Source organism: Protopterus annectens, chromosome 7.part0 (genome assembly GCF_019279795.1).
Source record: "Protopterus annectens isolate FY-2018-M chromosome 7.part0, PAN1.0, whole genome shotgun sequence".
NCBI lineage: Eukaryota > Metazoa > Chordata > Ceratodontiformes > Protopteridae > Protopterus > Protopterus annectens.
This window is the reverse complement of record NC_056739.1, coordinates 1995993857-1996018091: the sequence shown is the minus strand read 5'-3', so window position 1 is coordinate 1996018091 and position 24235 is coordinate 1995993857. Positions and strand designations below refer to the sequence as shown.

General features: G+C 42.8%; 1 protein-coding gene across 3 annotated transcripts in view; it reads left to right on the top strand.

Moving 5' to 3' along the window:
• The window catches only part of HMCES (5-hydroxymethylcytosine binding, ES cell specific), a 749892-nt gene that overhangs the window by 514526 nt on the left and 211131 nt on the right, over positions 1 to 24235 (top strand). For all 3 annotated transcript variants that reach the window (XM_044078418.1, XM_044078419.1, XM_044078420.1), the window contains exon 4: positions 16058 to 16177. In XM_044078418.1, coding sequence (XP_043934353.1) covers positions 16058 to 16177 — 120 coding nt within the window. The remainder of the gene's footprint in view (positions 1 to 16057; positions 16178 to 24235) is intronic.

Genomic DNA, 24235 nt, shown 5'->3' with positions numbered 1-24235 from the left:
GGACTGTGTCACACTCCTTGCTTATTGATGTAACACATCACTGTGGTATTGTCTGTAAAGATTTTGACAGGCCCTGGAAGAAAAAAAGGAATGAAAGGCTTGAAGAACAAGGAGGAGAGCTCTCATCTCCTTGATGTTGATATGGTCTGCCCAGTGATGAATGGGCCAAAGACCCTGAACTTTTAGAGGGCCGAAAAAAGCACCCTACCCAAAGTCTGAAGCATCCGAAAAAGGCTGCTGAGAAGGGGTCTGAGGGCTGAAAAAGAAGACTTGGGTTGACAGCTGATGAATCCACCACTGAAGCTGTAATTTGAGATATGGAAGACGAGGGGGTAGAAAGCCTAAATGATGACAGTGTTGAAGCCATACTGACTTTAGGAACCACTGTGGCTTTCTCATATGGAGTCTGGCTAGAGGTAGCATAGTAATGGTGGAAGACCTGAATCTCAGAACCCTTAGAAATTTTCTGGCTGTAACTGAGGCCTGAGGAAGACAGGATTGAAAAAAGGCAATTAGAGCAAGAGCCTTGGGTGGTGGCAGGTAAGCCTGCAACCAAAAAAAAAAAAAAAACATGATCCTTAAAGAGTCAGGAAGGATTTCTGGAAATTTATCACAAACCCTAGGCTTTGCAAGAGGCAGTGAAGGTGCTGAAGTAAGGTCTGTGGGGTGAAAGCCTGAATGAACAGGTCATCCAGGTAAGGAAAAAGTTGCATCCCCCTAATCCTGCAAAAGACAATTATAGGAGTGAGGCATTTGGTGGAAACCCTTGAGGGCAGTAGAGAGGCCAAAGGACAAAGCAGAGAACTGAAAATGTAAGAAGAAACGAGAAAAACAAAAATATTTCTTGAAATATTTCTTGAAACTGGGATGAATAAGGATGTGAAGCTGAGATAGGTCCAGCATGGGCCTCCAGATGCCTTCTTTCCTAGGAACCAAAAACATTGAGGAATAAAACCCCTTCCCCTTCTGAGAGGCAGAAATTGCTTGGATGGTATCTTGAGACAAAAGGCTCCAAAGTACATCCAGAGAGAGAGGCAGCTGTTCCTGAGGAGGTTGGGGAATGCCCAGAAAAGGAGGACGGGATTTCCACATCGTGAAGCATCAGTGATGGATGAAGGTCATAACCCAAGAATCTGGAGTGATCCTCAACCACTTGGGAAGAGATAGGGATAGATGAAGAGATAAAGGAACCTGACTTAGGAAAGAGGAAAGCAGATAGACAGAATTTGGCTTGTCTGGGAAAGCAGGCTTCTGAGTAGTAGGAGTTTGAGTAGACATAGCAGGAGAAGCCTGTCTAGAACCCTTTTTTTTTTTTTTTCACCTTTGGGAGGAGGGCGAAACTGTCTACGGACAATTTGATGAAAAAGGTAAATTAATTCAGGGAATTACTAAGATTTTTCTAAGCCCTACATTATAAATCTTGCAAACCCTTTGCTTTTTTTAATACAAAATAATCCACCCTTGCCATCTTCTGGCCAGCAGAGAACTAAAACGATGGCAGGATGGAAACAAAAAAAAGGTATCCTTTCAAAAAAGGGACAGTCCACATCTTCAGAAAGACTATGCCAACATTCTTTCCCTTTTTCCCTTTTTCCCTTCCCTCCTGTCTCCACATCTCTAAGTCTGTCCCGTAAATGGGCTCTTAATCTTTTCCTTTGGCAACAGATTATTTCAGACTCTTGGGTACTAATACCAGTTCAAGAGGCGTACAGTTGACAGAATACACATATCTCTTCAGGATAATTCCTCTCTATCCTCTAAACCAAACAGAGTTTTTTTCCTCAGGTTCTTCAACATATGCTTACCCTAGGAGTCACACTACCAGTGCCTTTAGGCCAAAGAGTGGAAGACAATCCAGAATGCTTCTGATTTCAAAGAATCAGCTTCCCTGGAGACCAGTTATAGAACTTTCCTTTCTCAACCTGTTTTGAAAATACCAAAATTCAAATTGTTGATCCTTCAGAGTCTGTTACCAGTCATTCCTATTCTGAGTTTTATGTTAACATTAGAACTAAAAGATGCTTATCCTTGCATTCCCATTACCGTAGGCTTCAGAAAACTACTCAGATTCTGGATCTGTCACGTTATTATTTTTTCTGTATTGATGTTAGTTACAGCTCGTAGGGAATTTACAAAATGTCTAGCTCCAGGGATAGCTCATTGCAGACTACATGTAAGGCATTCACATTTTCCCTTGTTTAGATGACTTATTGATCTTTACAGAGTCTTTTGCAGCTGCCAGGAACCCTTAACATGGGTTTCTTCACTTCTTCCCAGTCTGGGCTTTCAGATAAATGTTGAAAAAATCCTTCTTGACTTTAATCACACAGGGCTGTTCTTTCAGACTTCCTTCTAGATATCCCTCTTCAAAGGCATTCCTAACACAGGAAAAGGTGAATTTGTACCGGGAAACTTTTTTGATAGTCTCCAATCAAAGTGAGACTTCAGACAAAGAATAGTTCAGTATTCTACAGTTCATGGCTTCAATGATTTGCATAATTTCTGTTGCCAGGTTAAACATGAGAAAATGTCAGTGTTTAAAAAACACACACACACACACACACACACACACAAAATCGATTAACATTCATTCTCATCCTCTGGGATTTTTAGGTTCCGATTTTGAGCTTTATCAAGAAAGATCTGCATTGGTGGAGTCAGTAAGCCCCCTCAAATTTTCCTTGGGTTACTGCTTCTATGGGGGTAAAGGTACAAGGCCTGTGTGAAAGTTCAGACAGACCAGAGCATATAAATGTCAAAGAGATGTTAGCTGAGAGCTGTATTATAGAATCTGTTCATGTCTTGTGATCCACAGGACCATTACAGGTAATTACTGACAGTACTACAGTGATCTGATACATGAAGAAACATGGGGCATCAGGTCCAAGCCCCTGTGCAGGCTGGCTATAATGGGAGTTAGTTCTACAGCACTGTGTAACCTTCCAAGCATTCTGCTTACCATCAAAGCATAATGTAGTGGCAGATGAGCTGTGCAGGACCAAGACAGATCCTCATAAGTGAAAATTGAATGAGGGGGGTCTTCCAGGAGTGGATCCAGTTGTGGGAAAGCATCTGTAATAGATCTGTTTGCCTCCTTTCAAAAACAGACAACTAAGTCAATTCTGCACCATGACTCCTGCAGGCAGACAGACAGAACTAGAAAACATGCATTTTCATTCCTGTGGTCAAGAATGTTCCCATATTCATTTCCATCTTTTCTACTTATATTCAGGGTCATTCCAAAGATTCAAAAAGACTTGACTGCCTTCTGGCTCAGGCAATATTAGTTCTTTCTTATGGAATTGGCCAGGGGTAATTACAACAAACTTTCTCATAGATTGGATATATTCGCACAAGACGGGGGAAGTTTGATACACCCAGTGTCAAACAACTTCACCTGACTACCCGGATGATTCAGTTGTAATACCTTTCAGGCACCTTTTTCATGAGGGCATGTAACGGGTAATAAAGGAAGCAAGAAATCCTACTAATAGGAAACGTCATGATAACCAGTAAAGATTTTTTAGTTGATGTCTCACCTATAACCAGGGCCCTATCTGCTATTATTACCTCTAGATGTTCTTCATTCCACATTGCTGCAGTCCTAACTATTGGGTAGTCTGCTGTCCAGTCGGCCCGAATACCAGAGTATATGGCTGACGTCGGTCAGGGCGCATTAGACTGACGTCAGTACGTCAGGGTACTAATGCGCATGACCGACGTCATATCCTCAGTCTTTTTTGCCGCATGGTCCGATGCAGAAGCAGTTTTGCGAGTGCAGGTTGGCGTTCTGAAATTTTCTGAAGTCGGAGTTTCAGACCGAATCAGAGTTGGCTAAGTACCCCGTTGGGGAACATTTTGGTTTTTCTTGCCTCAGTATTTAACGGATGTCAGAAAAGTGAATAACTGTATTTCTTGTGGGAAACAGATACCTCATAGGGATTACCATACCTTGTGTATACCTTGTTTAGGGCCTGAGCACGGCGTTGTTGGATGCCGCTCTTGTGCTAGGTTTAACAAACGCACTATTAAGAGGAGGTTAGACTGTGCCAGGTTAGTGTTTGGGAAGCGTTGCAATTATAAAATGCCGCCGGATGCTCCGGCCCGCTTCGTCAAGAAGCGCAAGGACAAAACAGCGAAGCCTAGGGTTGATGAACCGGCAGTCCCGGACGCCGGTTCTTTAGAAGGCTCAGTGGAGCCAGAGGTTTTGCCAGGAGTTTCTTTGGAGTCTCAGGCAGAGACTTTACTGTTACAGGATGTGCCTTCTCAGGAGGTAGGCCAGGCTGAGGGGCTTCTCAGGTAACTGCTCTTCCCTCTCTTCCCAAGGTAGTTAGAGCCTCTCCTTCTGTTTCCAAAACTTCTTTGAGAGGTAGGCCAAGTTTAGCTTCAGTGGGGCTTCTCCTAGCACTTCAGGTTCTGTGCCTAAGAAACATATGCTTAAAATGGCAGAAGATTTGATTACTATGATTAGAGGTTCTATGCCCCCTCCTGATAAGAGGCCTAGGATGGAACCTGAGTTTGATAGTTTTGAACAGTGTTCAGAGGCTTCTGAGTCTTCTGCGGAAGATTTGCAGGAGTTTCCTCCTTATTCTGATTCTGATGTGGATGATTCCACTCCTACAGCTTCTCCTCCTGAGGATTTCTCATTTTCAGAGACTCTGCATTCCATGAGGGAGCACTTTAAATGGGAAGGCCAGGATTACTCTGATTCAGGAAAAGGCTTAGGGAATTCTTGTTTTACCCCAGCATAGGCCCTTAGCTATACCTCCTGTGTTGAATGTGGTGGAAGATGTTTTTGCAGAGGCTTCCCTGAACCCTGATTCTTTGCCTCCTGCTCCTGTTAAACCTGATAGGTACTATAGGGTGCCTGAAGCTCATAAGTATCTTTTTAAGAGTCCTAGGGCAGACCCGGAAACTATTTCTCAGGGACCTAAAGGTGTTAAGGCCTCTGTGGTTAAAAACCCTGTTCCCACTGATAAAGAGGCAAGGGCTTTGGATAGATGGGGAAAGAAAGTGTATACTTCTTCCACTTTAGCCATGAGGGCGTTGAATTGTCAGTTTCACATGCTAAAATATCAGAATTATCTCCTTTCGCAACTGAAATCTAAGGTGGATGCTTTGGCGGAAGGTATTGAGTGTAAAGAGTTGCTGGATTTAGTTCATGTGTCTGAACAAGTGGGTAAGCATTCTTTGCAATGTGGTTTTGATGCTGTACAGGCCTCCTCGAGGGTGGCTGCCACTAGTTCTGTTCTTCGCAGGCATGCCTGGTTGAGGGATCAGAATTTAGCTGAGCATGTTAAGACAAGGATTTTGGATGCTCCTTTACAGTCTGATGTGTTGTTTGGTTCGCCTGTGGAAGCAGTTTTAAAGAAAATGGAGGACAAAGCTAAGTCTATGCAAACTGTTAAAGATTTTTGCAGGTGCAGCCACAAGTTTAGTAGAAATTGGCCTACTAAGGGATGGACATATCCTGCTTATGATTCCCAGTCTAGGGGTAGGTCTAGACGTGGTAGGGGCAGAGCTCAAGGTTCTTTTAGGCCTAGAACAGGGAGTTCACCTGCTCAGACTTCTGGTGAGGGCAGGGGTCAGTCCTTTCGTAAACAGACCCAATGACCTGCCTTTTCAGCTGCCAGTAGATTCTCGGCTGGCAGCTCTTTTGGAAGGAAGACTGTCTCTTTTCAAAGAAAATTGGGATTTAATTACTCAAGACAGATGGGTGTTGGATATCATTCACCACGGTTACAGGTTTTATTTCCATACATTGCCCCCTTTCAAAGGCATGCCAGACGTTCCTCCTCCACAAAGGAAAGAGGCTCACAAGCAAATTTCTCTGTTACTCCAAATAGGGGCCATTCAGCCAGTCCCTGTATCAGAAAGGGGCCTAGGATTTTATTCTCGCCTGTTCCTAGTACCAAAGAAGGGGAACACGTGGAGACCAATTTTGGATTTATCTATCCTCAACACTTATCTGGACATTCCCAAGTTCAAGATGTTGACGTTACAACAGCTTTTACCTCTGCTGGGCAAAGATCACTGGATGGTAACTTTAGATCTCAAGGAAGCTTACCTTCATGTGCCTATACGACTAAGTTGCAGGAAGTATCTGCGTTTTCGAGCTGGAAATTCTCATTATCAGTTCTCTGCATTGCCCTTTGGCTTATCTACTGCGCCCAGAGTATTCACAAAGGTTCTGGCTCCAGTGATAGCTTACTTCAGGCTAAAAGGAATTCAAATCTATCCTTACTTGGACGACTGCCTGATTCTGGCTCAAGAAAAGGAAGACCTTCTACAGCATCTGGAATATGTTATAGCAGTGCTAAGATGCCTAGGGTATTCTGTGAACGAAATAAAGTCCAGTCTAGTACCCTCTCAAGACATGTGCTTTCTGGGTGTGAGACTGAATACAGCAGCCCAGATGGCCTTTTAACCCCGGACAAACAAAAGAGTCTCTCCTTTATTTCCATCAACTATCTCATCAGTCCGTGCTGACTGCAAGGACAGTCCTTCAAGCATTAGGGTTCATGGCATCTTGTATTCTGGTGCTTCCCAATGCCAAACTGCATATGAGGAAGCTGCAATGGTATCTCAAAATGTATGGACACAGCACTGCCAGGATTTGGACACTGTCATTCAAATAATACCTTGCCTTCAAAAAGAATTTTTGTGGTGGGCTCAGGAATGTCACCTAAACAAGGGACTCTCTGTGACCCGGCCAGAGGCGAGTCAGATTTTAACGACAGATGCCTCGGACATTGCTTGGGGAGCTCATCTGAATGGAAAGTGGATACAAGACAAGTGGCCTGCCAGACTACAGCATCTACATATCAACATGAAGGAGATGTTAGCAGTCCAGTTTGCATTAATGGCTTTCAAGGAGTTACTTCTTCCAGGGCAGGTGTTGATTCTAACAGACAACACAACTGTCATGTGGTACATCAACAAACAAGGGTGAACACATTCTTATCCTCTATGCAGGCAAGCAATGATTTTATGGGAGACTGCGCTCAGCTTGCAACTAACTCTTCAGGCAAGGTTTCTGCCGGAGCACAGAACTCCTTAGCAGATGTGTTAAGCAGACAAATCATGGATCCCCACGAGTGGAAACTGGATCTTCATGTATTTCAGAAATTGACAGTGTCATGGGGAACTCCAGACATAGATCTGTTCGCTTCTCCACTAAACCATCAGCTGCCAAAGTTTTGCACAAAGGGGTTTCATCACACAGCTTGGAAAGTGGATGCTCTTTCTTTCAGTTGGAAAAATCTTCATGTGTATGCCTTTCCACCTCTGCCTCTTCTTCCAAAGGTGCTCTTAAAGGTCAGACAAGACAAGCCAAGGATGATTTTAATAGCTCCAGATTGGCCTCGGCAACACTGGTACCCACTACTAAGGAGTCTGGTAAGGAAGCCTCCATGGCCTTTACCTTTGATTCCACATCTGTTATCTCAGAAGGACGGTCATCTGCTCAATGTCAAGCTTCACTCTCTTCATCTAACAGCCTGGCATATTCTGTGTTGAAACACAGCAGGTCTCAACTTCCTCAACAACTTTTAAATGTGATTAGGGAAGCTAGAAGACCTAGTACAAGGAAAGTGTACGGAGAAAAATGGAAGAGGTTTTTATTTTGGAGTACAGCAAAGAATTTGGAGATTTCTGAGCCTAATTTGAGTGTGGCTCTTCAATATCTTACTGAGTTATTGGACAAAGGTTTGTCCTTCTCTTCCATTAAGATTCATGCTGCAGCAATTTCAGCTCACTATGATTGTGACCCACCATTGTTTTCGCATCCTTTGTTCAAGCAGTTTCTTAGAGGGGCAAAGAATATAAGACCCCCACGTAGAGCTCCTACTCCTGCTTGGGATCTCAATTTTGTGTTGGAAAAACTTACTCTACAACCTTTTGAGCCTGCGGCTACTGCTGAATTGAAATACTTGTCATGGAAGACTGCTTTTCTGTTGGCTATTACTTCTGCAAGAAGGGTGTCTGAGTTGCAGGCCCTTATGGCAGTAGAGCCCTTTTGATTTTCCATAAGGATAGGGTATCATTACGTACTAATCCTTCCTTTATGCCTAAGGTGGTTTCTAGTGTGGCTTTAAACCAAACTATTCATTTGCCTACTTTTATGCAGACCCCCAAAATAAAGGGGAAAAGATTTTGCACACTTTAGATGTACACAGGCAATTCGTTATTATTTAAGCAGGACTAAGGATTTTAGGCAGTCTCAGCAGTTGTTTGTTTCTTTTGCTTTGACTTCACAGGGCAAGCCTGTGTCAAAACAAACTATTTCTAGGTGGATTGGGTTTTGCATTGCATTTTGTTATTCCCATCATGGCAAGGAGATTCCAGCTGGGATTAGGCCTCATTCCACTAGGGCTACTGCCACTTCAACAGCATTTCTAAAGGGGGTGGCAACTAAGGATATTTTGGAGGCAGCTACTTGGAGTTCAGTGCATACTTTCTCTAAGCATTACCACCTTCCTCTTTACTCTAAGTCTAGGGCTGGTTTTGCCACTGCTATTTTGCAAGGCATGTTGTCAGCTCCTGCTTCTTTATGATTTGCCAGCCTCCCTTACCTCTGCTTTGGGATTCTACCCAATAGTTAGGACTGCAGCAATGTGGAATGAAGAACATAGTACAGTTTTGTACCTACCATAAATGTAGATGTTCGAGGATCCACATTGCTGCAGTCCAATTTACCCTCCCTCCGTCCCCTCTGTGTTTAGGGGTGGTTGTGTAGGTGAGGTTATATGCTGATATTTTTGTATATATATTTTTGTATATATTGTACATATTTTTGGTGCAGGTATATTGGGCCTTGTCTTTTTAGGGTCTTCTGACATCTGGGGCAAGAAAAGACTGAGGATATGGCGTCGGTCATGCGCATTAGTACCCTGACGTACTGACGTCAGTCTAATGCGCCCTGACCGACGTCAGCCATATACTCTGGTATTCGGGCCGACTGGACAGCGGACTACCCAATAGTTAGGACTGCAGCAATGTGGATCCTCGAACATCTACATTTATGGTAGGTACAAAACTGTACTTTCTCAAACATTTATGTGAGTTGCTGTCCTAAAGTGTATTTACTCCTTTGGCAGGGAGTATTTGTCAGCCATTTCAGCATGGCTGCCTGTGGATCTCCGTTTTCATTGTGGACTTTCCTCAAGATGTTCTACAAACTGTCTGCTCTGTTGATATGTAAGATGACCTGTTATTCAGATGATACTTAAATTTTCCAGCAAAAAGTAAATATCCCACTTATTTTTGATTTATTTTTGGTAGACTACTGATTTATTGCTCTGACATATGCAAAAGAGGATCCAGGTTTCAACCATTAATGATGGGTTAATCTTTTTTACTTTTCCGTGCACAGAGGGTTAGCTGTAGGAAAAAAAAATCCCCATAGATGCTCTTACTACTTTGTGTGTACCTTGAATCTAGCCGTCTGTCACCCTCATTTCTTTCAGAATGTGAATGAATGGGTGAATAGATTCTGTATACTGTGGTTATGCATTTGTAACTTGGGTATTGTCTTGTCAGTACTAAGTTCTTTAGGAAATCTATACAAGGGTGGAATTCCTATTATGGGACTGGAAAGGGCATCCTGTGTCAGTTCAGACAATTCCAGTTAATTGATCTTTACTATATCTTTTCCTGTTATTCCTTCCATAATAAAACATTTCCAGGCAGTATTAAGGCAGATTCTAATAGAGCCGTGTTTTCTTTGATGGCATATTGGAAAGGGGTGGCTTCTAGAGGCAACTACAATGGTCCGCTGTACATACTTTTGCAAAGCATTACATACTGGTTTCCTTTTTTGTGTCCAGGACTAGCTTTGCTAGGACCATTCTCCAGGGGCTTCTAGACCCCTATCCTTCCTCCTCCTCATTTGGATAAGCCTTGATAATCAACCCAGATTGCCAAAGGCCACTTCAGCAGTGACAGTGATGAATATAGTACAGTTGTGAAAGTTACAATTATCATAACAGTAGATGTTTGCATTCCCCACTGTTGCAGTAGTTGCACTCACCTGTCTACTGTATATCGTTAGTTGGGATAAAAAGTTATATGTTTTATCTTTATTGCCCAAACAAAAAAGAGAAAGTTTACTCGTCCTAAAAGCTAAGAAAGTCCTGAAGTTCTCTACACTCTGACTGCTGATTTCACTCCAAGAGGCAAGCAAATCAGCAGTCAGAGTGTAGGTCAGGGACGGAGCCAGAGCTTTTTGAAGACAGACCAATTGTTGCATCCTGGACAGAATTCAGCCAAAATAGCTAAATGTTACTGCAACCGTGAAAAATTTGAACATCTACTGTTACAGTAAGTGCAATTTAACACAGGTGAACTTTTCATATGTGGTAGTCATCACCTACAAAAGAAGGCAACTATTGGTCCTAAAGTAAGTGTGTGTGTGTGTGTGTGTGTGTGTGTGTGTGTGTGTGTGTGTGTGTGTGTGTGTGTGTGTGTGTGTGTGTGCGCACTTGCACATATGAATATATATGAATATGTATAGATATGCATATATAAATATGAGTGGCTCAAGTCTGTTGTAAACTGAGTTGTGTGTACAATTCATTTATCAGAACTACGTACAGGCAAGAAAAATGGATGCAAAGGCAGCAAAACCCTTTAATAGCACAAGGAAAGCTATAATAAATTTTAAAAGCGCTTTTTCGTCAGCATAAATAACTGACTTCAGAAAAACAATGAATGAATGCTACAAGCATTGAAGGTTCAAATTAAAACACACATTACGTAAGATGCTGAACAACTCACTCGAAAATTAAAGAAACATACTCATCATACACATAACATTAAACCTAAAAGGTACCAACAATAAAACATGTATAAAAAGTATATATATACTCTAACTATATCCTAATAATGAATAATTTAAACATTAACATAAAACCATAACAACTCCTCTGAAACATTATATAATCATTCGACAAAAGGTAATAATAAATACAAAAAGTAGACAATACAGTTGTGTAAAATGTGTTGTCAAAATCAATAGTTGGCATATCATCTCGCAAGACTTTTAAGTTTTAACAAGCTTGAGATGGAACACGAGTCATTAATCCCTGGATAACTATACACGTTTAACTTAACCTGCCAGATTAACTCAGCTTCTTCCAACTTAAGGGGTCTAGGTCCAACCCTATTATCACAAGTGACCTGGTCTGTTACTAAAAATTTAAATGTATGGTTGTTAAATACAGAAGTATGCTTAGCTAGAGCATTTTCAAGTTTACACTTTCTCATAGCGTATAAATGCTCATATATTCTGTCCCGAAGTCTCCTTTCGGTCTTGCCGATGTAGAGGACAGGACATGATGTGCATCTAGCTAGATAAATAACAAAGGTGGAATTACAGGTAAACTTAGAGTTTAGTCTATAAGTAGTACCATTTAAATCAAAACAAACTGCTTCTTCCACATATCTACAATAATTACAGTTTTGGCACTTCAACATACCTGCATTACGCACCATTAAGGGTACATTACGTTCCAGAATGGCTTTCAAGTTCTTCCCTTTCCTAAAAGCAACCTGAGGTCTAACACCTAATTTCACATAAATATTGGGATACAGTTTAAACAATTCCCAATTTGTGTTAATTAAATCAATACAGGTATTACTTCCTGCACTAAAAGTAGTAATAAAATAAATTGTGTTAGTATTCACCAATTGAGTAACTGCCCCTCTTGGTCAACTGTGTTACTAACATTACGGTTAGTCGCGTAATCTGGAGCATGAGCCATGGTATCACTAACTGGTAATAGTGGTTGATAAGTACACTGGTTCCTTTTATCTATCACTTCCTGTATGAGGTTGTCCAAAAACTCTTCAGGGTACCCTCGTGATAGAAACATATTTTTTAACACTACACATTCATCAAGAAAGTCGATGTCCAAGCTAACCATCCTGGCAGCTCTAACTAGTTGGCCTTTGACGACCGACTTTTTTTGATTAAGGGGGTGACAGCTAGTAAAATGTAAGAAAGTATTTGAATAAGTTTTCTTATGGAATATCTTTGCAGAATAACAATTGTACTCATAGCTCTTACTTAAGAGTACGTCAAGAAAAGTGATGCTATCAATCCCAAAAGAGTATGTAAACTCTAGAAATTTAGTAGTGTTATTAAAATATTGTAGAACTAATTTACTAGTGTCAGCATTAGCATTAATCAAAATAAAAATGACGTCAAGGAATCTAGTGTAATAGATAAACTTATCAAGAAAAGAGTTTTTATTAGAAAACACAAATTCGGATTCCCAATATGCCATGGCTAAATTGGCTATACTTCCACCACAAGGGGACCCCATTGCGACACCCACATTCTGTAAAAAGAAGTTGTTATAGCATGTGAAAAAGTTGTAAGAGATAACTAAATCACTAAGTACAGTTACAAGATAAATTATATCAGGAGCGTTATGTTTCTTTAAGGCAAGGGTCACCCATTCGAGTGCAATGTTGTGTGGTATACTGCTGTACAGATCTCTCACGTCTATTGTCAAAAAATTAGTGTGAGGATTAAAATTAACAGCTCTTATATTTTTGAGGAATGTCCATGAATCTTTACATATCTGGGCTTCCTTAACTACATACTTTTGAAGTATACTATCCACTACTTTAGCACAAGAATAAGTAGGTGACCCCCTACTGTCTACCATAATATACAATCTATATATATATATATATATATATATATATATATATATATAATATATATTGTGTAGTAGAAATTGACCAAGAATGTATGGTTAATCCTAAAATACATAAGTGTATTGACAACCCCCCACTTAGATTGCTGGTAGACAGTAGGGGGTCACCTACTTATTCTTGTGCTAAAGTAGTGGATAGTATATTTCAAAAGTATGTAGTTAAGGAAGCCCAGATATGTAAAGATTCATAGACATTCCTCAAAAATATAAGAGCTGTTAATTTTAATCCTCACACTAATTTTTTGACAATAGACGTGAGAGATCTGTACAGCAGTATACCACACAACATTGCACTCGAATGGGTGACCCTTGCCTTAAAGAAACATAACGCTCCTGATAGCGAAATTTATCTTGTAACTGTACTTAGTGATTTAGTTATCTCTTACAACTTTTTCACGTGCTATAACAACTTCTTTTTACAGAAAGTGGGTGTCGCAATGGGGTCCCTTTGTGGTGGAAGTATAGCCAATTTAGTCATGGCATATTGGGAGTCCGAATTTGTGTTTTCTAATAAAAACTCTTTTCTTGGTAAGTTTATCTATTACACTAGATTCCTTGACGACATTTTTATTTTGATTAATGCTAATGCTGACACTAGTAAATTAGTTCTACAATATTTTAATAACACTACTAAATTTCTAGAGTTTACATACTCTTTTGGGATTGATAGCCTCGCTTATCTTGACGTACTCTTAAGTAAGAACTATGAGTACAATTGTTATTCTGCAAAGATATTCCGTAAGAAAACTTATTCAAATACTTTCTTACATTTTACTAGCTGTCACCCCCTTTCTCAAAAAAAGTTGGTCGTCAAAGGCCAGCTAGTTAGAGCTGCCAGGATGGTTAGCATGGACGTAGACTTTTTTGAGGAATGTGTAGTGTTAAAAAACATGTTTTTATCACGAGGTTATCCTGAATATTTTTTGGACAACCTTATTCAGGAAGTGATAGATAAAAGGAACCAGTATATCTATCAACCATTATTACCAGTTAGTGATACCATGGCTCAAGGCGTTCCAGATTATGTGACTAACCGTAATGTTAGTAACACAGTTGACCAAGAGGGGACAGCAGTTACTCATTTGGAGAATACTAACACAACTTATTTTACTACAACATTCAGTATAGGAAGTAATGCTTGTATTGATATAATTAACAAGAATTGGGAATTGTTTAAAATGTACCCCAATATTTATGCGAAATTAGGTGCCAGACCTCAGGTTGCTTTCAGGAAAGGGAAGAATTTAAAATCTATTCTGGAGCGTAATGTACCCTTAATGGTGCGTAATGCAGGTATGTTGAAGTGCCAAAATTGTAATTATTGTAGATACGTGGAAGAAGCAGTTTGTTTTGATTTAAATGGTACTACTTATAGACTAAAATCTAAGTTTACCTGTAATTCCACCTTTGTTATTTATCTAGCTAGATGCACATCATGTCCTGTCTTCTATTATCGGCAAGACCGAAAGGAGACTTAGGGACAGAATATATGAGCATTTATACGCTATGAGAAAGTGTAAACTTGAAAATGCTCTAGCTAAGCATACTTCTGTATTTAACAACCATACATTTAAATTTTTAGTAATAGACCAGGTCACTTGTGATAATAGGGGTGGACCTAGACCCCTTAAGTTGGAAGAAGCTGAGTTAATCTGGCAGGTTAAGTTAAACGCGTATAGTTATCCAGGGATTAATGACTCGTGTTCCATCTCAAGCTTGTTAAAACTTAAAAGTCTTGAGAGATGATATGCCAACTATTGATTTTGGCAACACATTTTACACAACTGTATTGTCTACTTTTTGTATTTATTATTACCTTTTGTCGAATGATTATATAATGTTTCAGAGGAGTTGTTACGGTTTTATGTTAATGTTTAAATTATTCATTATTAGGATATAGTTAGAGTATATATATACTTTTTATGCATGTTTTATTGTTGGTACCTTTTAGGTTTAATGTTATGTGTATGATGAGTATGTTTCTTTAATTTTCGAGTGAGTTGTTAAGCATCTTACGTAACAACGTGTGTTTTAATTTGAACCTTCAATTCTTGTAGCATTCATTCATTGTTTTTCTGAAGAAGTCAGTTATTTATGCTGACGAAAAAGTGCTTTTAAAATTTATTATAGCTTTCCTTGTGCTATTAAAGGGTTTTGCTGCCTTTGCATCCGTTTTTCTTTTTTACAATTCATTTATGACATAGACCATGTGGCCTGCAACATGAACCTGATTTTATCAGCAGAAATATTCTTAACTGATTTGTCTTCTGGGTCAGTATTAAAAGTCATTAGGTCTTTACATTCCGCTCGGTGTTTTGTTATCATATTGGCAGTTTCAGGGCCTTGTCAATACAGATAAGAACAGTGGAATGAACCACATTAGTACAATTTTTTTTTCATTTACTGCACTTTGCCCCATTTCTTGTTGACCATCAGCCCCCTCATAGCCAGTTGGTCCTTTCATTCCTCATCACTGGAGCAAGGGTTGACCATGAGGGCCATCGTCTAGAAAGCTATCAGATGTGCACCTCTCACCTGTTCCTGTGTATTTTTTACTTTTTGTATATAGCCATGAGATGTGGTTTGTGTTTTCTTGTTTTCTCCCTGGCCTTAAACTGACTGCACCCAGCTAGGTGCCTTTGTAAAGTGTGCAATAGGCTACCCAAAGAGGACACTCCCTCATTTCCAGAAGGGACATTCCTTCCAAGTGGCCCTGAACCTCCTCTTGTAGCACCTTCTGTGGTTTTCTGGTCTCCAACAGGGGCATAACACCACCCAGTGCACACAAAATCCTCCCACTGGACAAGGTGAGTAGGCCATGCCCCTTCACTCCTCCACCTCCCTGCCTGACTTATCCAGTGCCAAAACTAGTAATCAAACTTCATTTGCATGGATTGCAGTATGGGCTCCATCCATGGCAACCACTGATCACCTTAGTAATTTTTTATTATTATTTATTTTTTGTAATCTCTCCCACACATGCCTTGCTCATTTTGATGCTTTTGTTATGCAGTGACCTGTTCATCCCCCCCCCCCCCAATTTAACCTCATTATAACAAGAACTGAGCATGGCTGGCCTAGGCATCCTGCCATGACATTGCAAGCGGAGGTATTTTTATGCTGTATCAGATTCTATTGAGAGAAGAACCACAAGTTAGCAATATCCTCATAGGTATGCAGTGGAACTCAGTGTAAGAGGTATTGCTAGATCAAGTTGTTGTCTAGTAATGCATTATCTGTCAGTTGCTCTGAACATGTGCTGCACAATAATTTGAATTTATATTTGGTGTTCATTATGCTTTACTAAGATGGTCAAAATGTGTTTCTTAAAGGATCCCTTGTTAAAAGGTCAACGCTGTGTGGTGCTAGCTGATGGTTTCTATGAATGGCAGAGACAACAAGGAGCAAAACAGCCTTACTTCATTTATTTTCCCCAGTATAAGCAGGAAGAGGTAAGGTCTCTTCCAAAGTTTTAATCTTTGCGTTTGTGATTTGCATGCTAGTTATGAAATGTTTCATCCTGCTTAAAGGTATTTTCTGAAGACATTTAGTTTTTCAAGCAAATATGTTATATACATCTACATTATGCAAATAATGTTTGTTTTAAATATTTTTGTAACTAGTTATGGCTAAGATTTTATGGTTAAGATTTACTGAGAATGATCTGATGTCATGTGATCCTATCTCGCCTACATTCTGTACTGATGGGCTTGGAGCCGATCCTTCGGCTCCGACTTGGCACGCTATGCTATAGAGCGAGGCCTCTTATTGGCTGAGCTATTTCTTATCCCAGGATGCACCACCACTAATCCCCCAGATCTCGTTTGCCGCTTACAAGCTAAGACGTGGTCTCAACTTGGCTGGGCTAAGTACTAATTTATTTAGACTTTTCCTGTCAGGAACTTCCTAGTTTTCAACCCAAAAGCTGTTTTAACAGCTATTCTTGTGATACGTGTGTGTATTTGCTGATTCTGTTGAGAAAGTTGTTATTTTTGTTAAGGGAAGGTTTCCCGTTTTAGTTAGAGGGGCCTTCCCCTTTTGCTATTCTAGCGTTATTTGTGGCTAGCGTTTATTAGTGGGTCAAGTACCCGTTTTAGTTAGAGGGTCTTGACCCTCTCTTTCTGTGTTTTTTTTTCTTGTGCACTTGTTATTGTGTAAAAAAAAAAACTTTATATTTTGAACTTCTAGCTAGTTTTTCGTGTTATCTTAGATAACTGTGTTTTCTCTAGTCATGTCCAAAGAACATAAACCCTCCGGGTTTAAAAAATGCAAGAGGTGTGGTTTTAAGATGTCCATAACGGATGACCACTCCTCGTGCGTTTACTGCTTAGGCGCCAAGCACATACAAGAATCATGTAGCGTGTGTCACGCCTTTTCATCAAGGGTCCTCCAGGAGAGGAAAAACAAATTAATCCTGAAGGGGTTAATCAAGCCATCCTTCGAGGAAGCTTTATCTTCATCACCTTCTCCTTCAAAAAAGAAGAAAGCGTCGGCTCCGACCAGTCAGTCGGAACCAACTGCCAAAAAACCTAGGCAGACTTCTCCATCAGCTCCACGGACTTCGGAGCCGAGGGCGGAACGGTCTGCCTCGATGCCTCCAGCCTCGACCCCTCTGGTTTCGGAGCCGAGGACTGGGGCATCGAGAGGCGGGTCACCTTCATCGGCTCCACTGATATTGGAGCCGATGAGGGTTACCGGCTCAGACTCTTCCCGCCGGGCGAAGTCCTTATCGGCACAGAGGGAAATTGCCTTGAGATCTCTCTCGGAGCCGATAGTGGTAGAATCCATTTGGAGCCGGTCCCCTAGTCCTTTGGAGCCGATGGAGAAATCGGTTTGGTCCCGATCGATATTGTCCAGGTCATCCAAGATGTCTGATTCGGACATCGACAGGGTGCTACTTAGACTCTTCCAGTCTCCGGTGTTCCAAAAGCTAGTTTCGGCTCCAGCCCATTCGGCTTCGGAGCCGATGGTCCACCTCCCTACTATGGTTCCTCCTCCAACAGCCTCGGCACCGTTGGAGCCGGTGCTGGTGGAACCGGTGGAGGTTTTAGGGTCAGGCCCGACCCTTACTCCAACTCCGGCTCTTGGGTCGGAGTTCAGTACACGGATTTCTTCCGTCGGCCCCGGGGGGGGGGGTGCTTCGGGATTGATGTTTTCGATCCCAAGTCTCCCTCTTGGTGCGTCGGCGGCGGGAGTGCCGTCTACTGTCATGGCCACGGAGGTGGGACCCTCCCAGGATTCTGGTGGTCCCACCTTCAGGGCTATGAGGAGTGCGTTAGCCAAATAATCTTTGGCTACCTCCACGGTCTCCTCAGCTCCTTCCCTGCATACCGAGACTGGGTCTTTGGCAGTCCCCCTGTCCTTAGAGAGCGGAGCCCCGGGGCCTGAGGTTACCCCCACTGCCGTTTCCCCCCCTCCTGGAGGTCCTTCTGAAGCCTCTTCGGAAGAACCCCCTAGGAAAAGATCGTGCAAGAGGAAGCACGTTGACTCCCCTGATGAGTCTCTTACATCGGACACTGATCTCGATGATGCAGAGGGGTCCCCTAAGTCGTCCTCGGATGATGTCTCTTTTGCAGACATCCTGGAAGCCCTTAAACAATGAGGCGGCTGGCAGTCCAAACCCCCTTCTGTTGATGAGTCGGTGTTCCTTAAGGCCTTCGGGGCTCAGCCCTCCACCTCCTGGGTGTCTCCGCCCTTCGACGAGCTCTTGGATTTGATCTGTCGAAGGGCGTGGGAACACCCAGACTCTGTGGAACCGGTGCCTGCTCGTCCGAATAAATTCCTCTCTGCACCCCCTGAAAAAGAATTTCTAACCAAGGGTGTGGCTGTAGATGCTTTGGTGGTGGCATCTGCTACCCAGCAAGATGTAGCAGAGGCTTCGACGTCAGTCCATCCTCCTAATAAGGAGTCTAGGAGCATGGATCGGTACGGAAAGCGCACCCTAAGTTCAGTGGCCTTTACATTAAGGTCCTTGAACTACCTTACGCACTTTACTAGATTTCAGAGGGATCTGATTAAAGAGCTTTCCGATACCCTCTTGGGTAACCTGCCTGAGGAGCTGGCCCAGACGGTTGGCTCTCAGCTGGCTACATTGTCGTCCATTTCAAACTCGTCCATGAGGCTCATTTCTTATGCGGCCGAAGGGGCGAGTAGAGCTGCGGGTACAGGCATTGCTCTACGGAGACAAGCCTGGCTCCGCCTGTGTCATTTCGCGGAGGCCTTTAAGTCTTCCTTTGCCGACGCCCCCTTTGATGGGTCCTCCCTGTTTGGACCCAAGGTAAAGGACACACTGACCCGCTGCGAACAGGAGGGTAAGACTCTGACTGCCGTAGGGCACGATTTTCCACTCCCTTTCGGCCTTATCCCAAGGCTAAAAGAGGAGGGAAAATGTGGTTCCGTAGATCTCAGAAGCCTTACCCCTCTCAGCAGGATGATCCCCCTTCCAGAGGCAGGGGAGCAGGAAATTCTTCCGGAAGACGCCGTCCCAGAGGCGGCAGAGGCCCTCGCAACACTGGAGACCGCGAGTCCTTTCGTGGCTCTCCAGCCTTTCACAGTCCCAGAGGGATTGCCCGACTGTGCAGCTCCGGAGCCAGTCGGGGGTCGTTTTTCGAAGCACCTGAAAGCCTGGGAAGGTATCACTCGGGACCGATGGGTGCTTCGAATTATCGCCGGAGGTTACACCATCCCTTTCTCTCACTCCCCACCTCAGTCCAAAAAAATCCCGGACCCGCTACCCAGTCAACGGGATACTGCAGCCTCAGAAGCTTCAAAGCTGCTGCAAAAAGGAGTCATCCAACCGGTCCCCGCAGACCAGATCGGATTAGGGACTTACTCAAGATTCTTTTTGGTGCCAAAAAAGACCGGGGACTTGGGGCCCATTTTGGACCTCAGCATTCTAAACCGTTCAGTCAGAAAGTCCAAGTTCCGAATGGTCACCCTACAAACCATTCTCCCATTGCTGGAGAAAGGTGTTTGGATGTGCTCCATAGATCTCAAGGACGCTTATTACCATATCATGGTACATCAAGCGTCCAGGAGACATCTGCGCTTCAGCCTAGGAGGCAGTCATTTTCAGTTCCGGCGCTGCCCTTTGGTCTCACCACAGCCCCAGGGTGTTCACCAAGTGCTTGGCAGTCGTGACTGCTCACCTGAGAAGTCTAGGATTCCAGGTGTTTCCGTATCTAGACGACTGGCTCCTAACTGCCACCTCCAAGCATCTACTACTGCGGAGCCTACAAGCCACTATATCACTGGGCAACTCCCTTGGAATCACCTTCAATTGGCCAAAGTCTGTGTTGCTGCCATCTCAACGAATAAGATTCATAGGGGTAGAGATAGACTCAAACCAAATGCGGGTCTATCTACCTACAGACAGAATTCAAACCATACAGACTCAAGTTCGAGCCTTACTTCCCAGGTCCAAAGCCCCAGCCAGAATGGTCCTGCAGCTATTGGGATCCATGTCCGCCACGGTTCTTCTAGTCCCCTTGGCAAGGTTGCACATGAGAATTCTCCAGTGGCTTCTTTCAGCTCAGTGGTCCTTTCAGGAACTCCCTCTCAGTCACCTCATATGGATCACGGAAACATGCAAACGGGACCTTCGCTGGTGGCTAGTGCCCTCCAATTTGGATCAGGGACGACCCTTTGTTCCACCTCCTCCTGCGGCCACTTTAACCACGGACGCCTCCCAGATGGGGTGGGGGGGCATTCCCTGGGCAGGTCAGTCCGAGGCAAATGGCACCCAGAAGAGACCCTACTTCATATCAGCATCCTAGAAATGAGGGTGGTGCTTCTGTCCCTCCAAGCCCTTCACGATTACCTCCCTCAGGGCGTAATTGCCGTTCACTCAGACAACATGTCAGTTGTCTGGTACCTGAACAAACAGGGAGGGACCAGATCCTATCCTCTTTGCAGAGAGGCCATGAGAGTCTGGGAATGGGCAGTCTCGACCGAACGCTTTCTAGTGGCTACTCATATCCCGGGCAAGTCCAGTGTGATAGCCGACAGACTGAGCAGAACCATCCTCTCTCCTCACGAATGGTCTCTGAACATGACAGTTGCAAGTCAGATTTTCAGCAGATGGGGAGTTCCGTGTTGCGACCTCTTCGCGACTCCACTAAATGCGAAGTGCAAAAAATTCTTCTCCCTAACCCCGGCTCTGGGGAAGAGCCCCATGGACGCACTAGCCCGTCCTTGGCCCACCGGCTTGCTTTATGCCTTCCCCCCAGTTCCTCTCCTTCCCAGGGTGATCCAAAAGGCATCTCTCTTGGGGAGCAAAATGATCTTAGTTGCTCCTTACTGGCCTCGTCAAGTATGGTTTCCCTATCTTCGTAAATATGCTCTGGAAGGTCCATGGTTCCTGGATCAGATCCCAGACCTTTTGGTTCATCAGTCGGGACTATTCCACCAGTCCCTGCACACCTTAAAATTGACGGCTTGGCTCCTCCTCTTCCGACTATAGTCAGGAGTCATACATTGGATCCAGAGGTTGTACACATATTATCTTCAGCCCATAAGTCTGCTACTAAGAAACTGTATTCTAGCAAATGGAAAAGATTTGCTATTTGGGCTCAACTCCGGGGCCTGGATCCCATCTCTATTCCCGTGGCAGAAGTACTAAAATTTTAACTTCTCTTTTCAATCAAGGCTCTTCAGTCTCTACCATCAAGGTCCAATTGGCAGCGATTTCCAATTTTCACGAACCTATAAACCCACCTTTAATGAGCAACAGATTGTGTAAGACCTTCTTGAAAGGTGCTGCTCTGTTAAGACCTCCGATTTCTCATCCTGCACCTCCATGGGATCTCGATGTGGTGTTACGCCTTAACTTCCTCCCCCTTTGAACCGGCAGCTACATGTGATCTAAAATTTCTATCATGGAAGACTGCTTTTCTGGTGGCGATTACTTCTGCCAGAAGAGTTTCAGAGCTTCAAGCTTTGTCAGTAAAACCCCTGTACTTGGTTTTTCACAAAGACAGAGTATCTCTCAGGCCAAATCCTTCCTTTGTCCCTAAAGTTTGTTCCAGTTTCTGCTTACAACAATCGTTAGAACTTCCAGTCTTTTTTCTAAAATATTCTAACAAAGCGGAATTCATATTCCACACACTAGATGTCCACAGGCAGTTGCGTTTTTATTTAGACAGGACCAAACAACAAGGAAAACAGATCAGTTTTTTGTATCCTTTGCAGACAATAAATTGGGCAAAGCTGTCACAAAGGTCACTATTGCCAAATAGATCAGGGACTGTATTACTCAAGCTTATTCTTATTCTAACAAAGAGCTTACCACCTCTGTCAAAGCTCATTCTACAAGGGCTATGGCTACTTCGATAGCATTTCATTCTAAGCTTGCCATTAGTGACATTTGTGCTGCGGCTACATGGTCTTCCCCGCACACTTTCATTTCCCACTACAAATTGGATGTGGCATCTAGAGGACGAGCTTCATTTGGTTCCACAGTGCTCAGGAGTGTTTTCCAATGAGCCACCCGGGATTTAGGTGCTAGGGACGCTGTCCCATCAGTACAGAATGTAGGCGAGATAGGATCACATAACATCTTTTAGTTATGTACTCACCATAACTTTAGATGTTTGGGATCCATCTCTACATTCCTAATAACCCACCCTCCTTCCCCCTTCCTTGGAGATCTGAGGATATCAGAAGGTCCGAATCCTGTTGTTTTATCTTGAAACATCTAACAATGTTATATAAACAAGTTGTGCATGTGTGCATGAATGCGGACAAACAAGATCTGGGGGATTAGTGGTGGTGCATCCTGGGATAAGAAATAGCTCAGCCAATAAGAGGCCTCGCTCTATAGCATAGCGTGCCGAGTCGGAGCCGAGGGATCGGCTCCGAGCCCATCAGTACAGAATGTAGGCGAGATGGATCCCAAACATCTAAAGTTATGGTGAGTACATAACTAAAAGTTTTCTTGTCTTCCTTCTCTGAAGCACTTGCAGCATACTTTAAATGTGAAGAAACTGAGAAAATGTTTTTGTTGCACCTTTCATAATGAGGTTTTGTAACCTAAAAGGGGACTGTAGATGCTGATTGTAAGTAGGATTTTGTTTGAAATTTTATGTCCTAAACCACTGTGTATCCCCTATGCCTCAATTTTGACTGAGGGAGGCCATTGTCAATCCACATTTCCAGACAGTAACACTCCTTAGAAGATTGTCAGAGCAGGGAGATCAGAACCTCATATGAATGGAAGTTGGAAAGGAAACATTCCTTTCGAGCTGAAAAACATGCGGAAACCTGAAAATAGATCTGTTTGTCCCCCCAACCCACCCCACCCATTCACCAGCCCTAGAGATCAGTACTTTCTCAGTTGGGTAAAAACAGAGATATTGTGCATTTCTTCCGGTTCTTTTCATTCAAAAGGTGTTACTAAATGTGGAAAAAAGAAAAAGAAAGTGCATTTGGATAGCTCTCTCTTTGCCAAGCCATGTATTGTCCTTGCTGATGCATATGTCTACAGAAGATCTAATAATTCTTCCCCATGTATGGCAAATTGCTGCGTCAACCAGAAGGGGCTGTGGTCCAGTCCAGCCATAAAGAATTCAGTCTAATAGCTAGAATATTTCAGGCTAATTCCTAAGTCACCTATTTACTTATAAAATGGTTCTCATCTTGCATAAGGTTAGACCACCAAATATCTAAAAATCCAATTCATCTCCGTAGAATACAGTTTCCCACTGGTGTTAGAGAAAAGAGTTTCACCTACTGTACTTGATTAGTCCTCGGATCTTGCAGTCCTTATCAGTATGTTCAACCAGACTCAGAGATATTCTTCTATCTAGATGCACTTATATGTCATCTCATCCTGTTTGCCACTGAATATACAATGACTATCATTTCAGTAGTAAAATTGTTTATTTAAAGTGCACCTTGTGTTCCCAAGCAGCTCATCAGCTGGAACCTCAGTTTAGTGACTAGAGAAAGTTAAAAGTGGAAATAGGGTGGCGCAGTGGTGCAGCAGTTAGCGTTGCCACCTCACAGCAAGAGGTTCTGCAGCTGGATTCTCGACTGGGGTGCCTTCTGTGGGGACTCTGCATGTTCTCCCTGCGTTTGCCTGGGTTTCCTCCAGGTGCTGTGGTTTCCTCTCACATTCCAAAGACATGCATCAGAAGCGTTTCTCCCCTAGTGGACTTTCCCAGTAAACAAACAATAAAATAAATAAATGCTGTGTTGGAGTAATTGCGAAGCCTGTATTCGCCCAATGAAAGGTATTACATCACAGCTGTATTCCAGAGTGTTTGTATTTTCAAAACTGAAAAAGCACCCCTTTCCTCCCTTTTAACCTGCTTGCACATCTGCTCTAAAGTAACTATTCTGGAAGACCGTGTTTGTGATGGCTATCATTTCAAACAGGAGGATTCTTGGGTTACAAACTATAATATGCAGAGAACCTTATGTAATTTTTTACATGAACGGAGTATCCATGAAGACTAACCCCCCCATTCAGGTCTGCGGTGGATTATGAACTCTCTGTAAACCAGTTTATT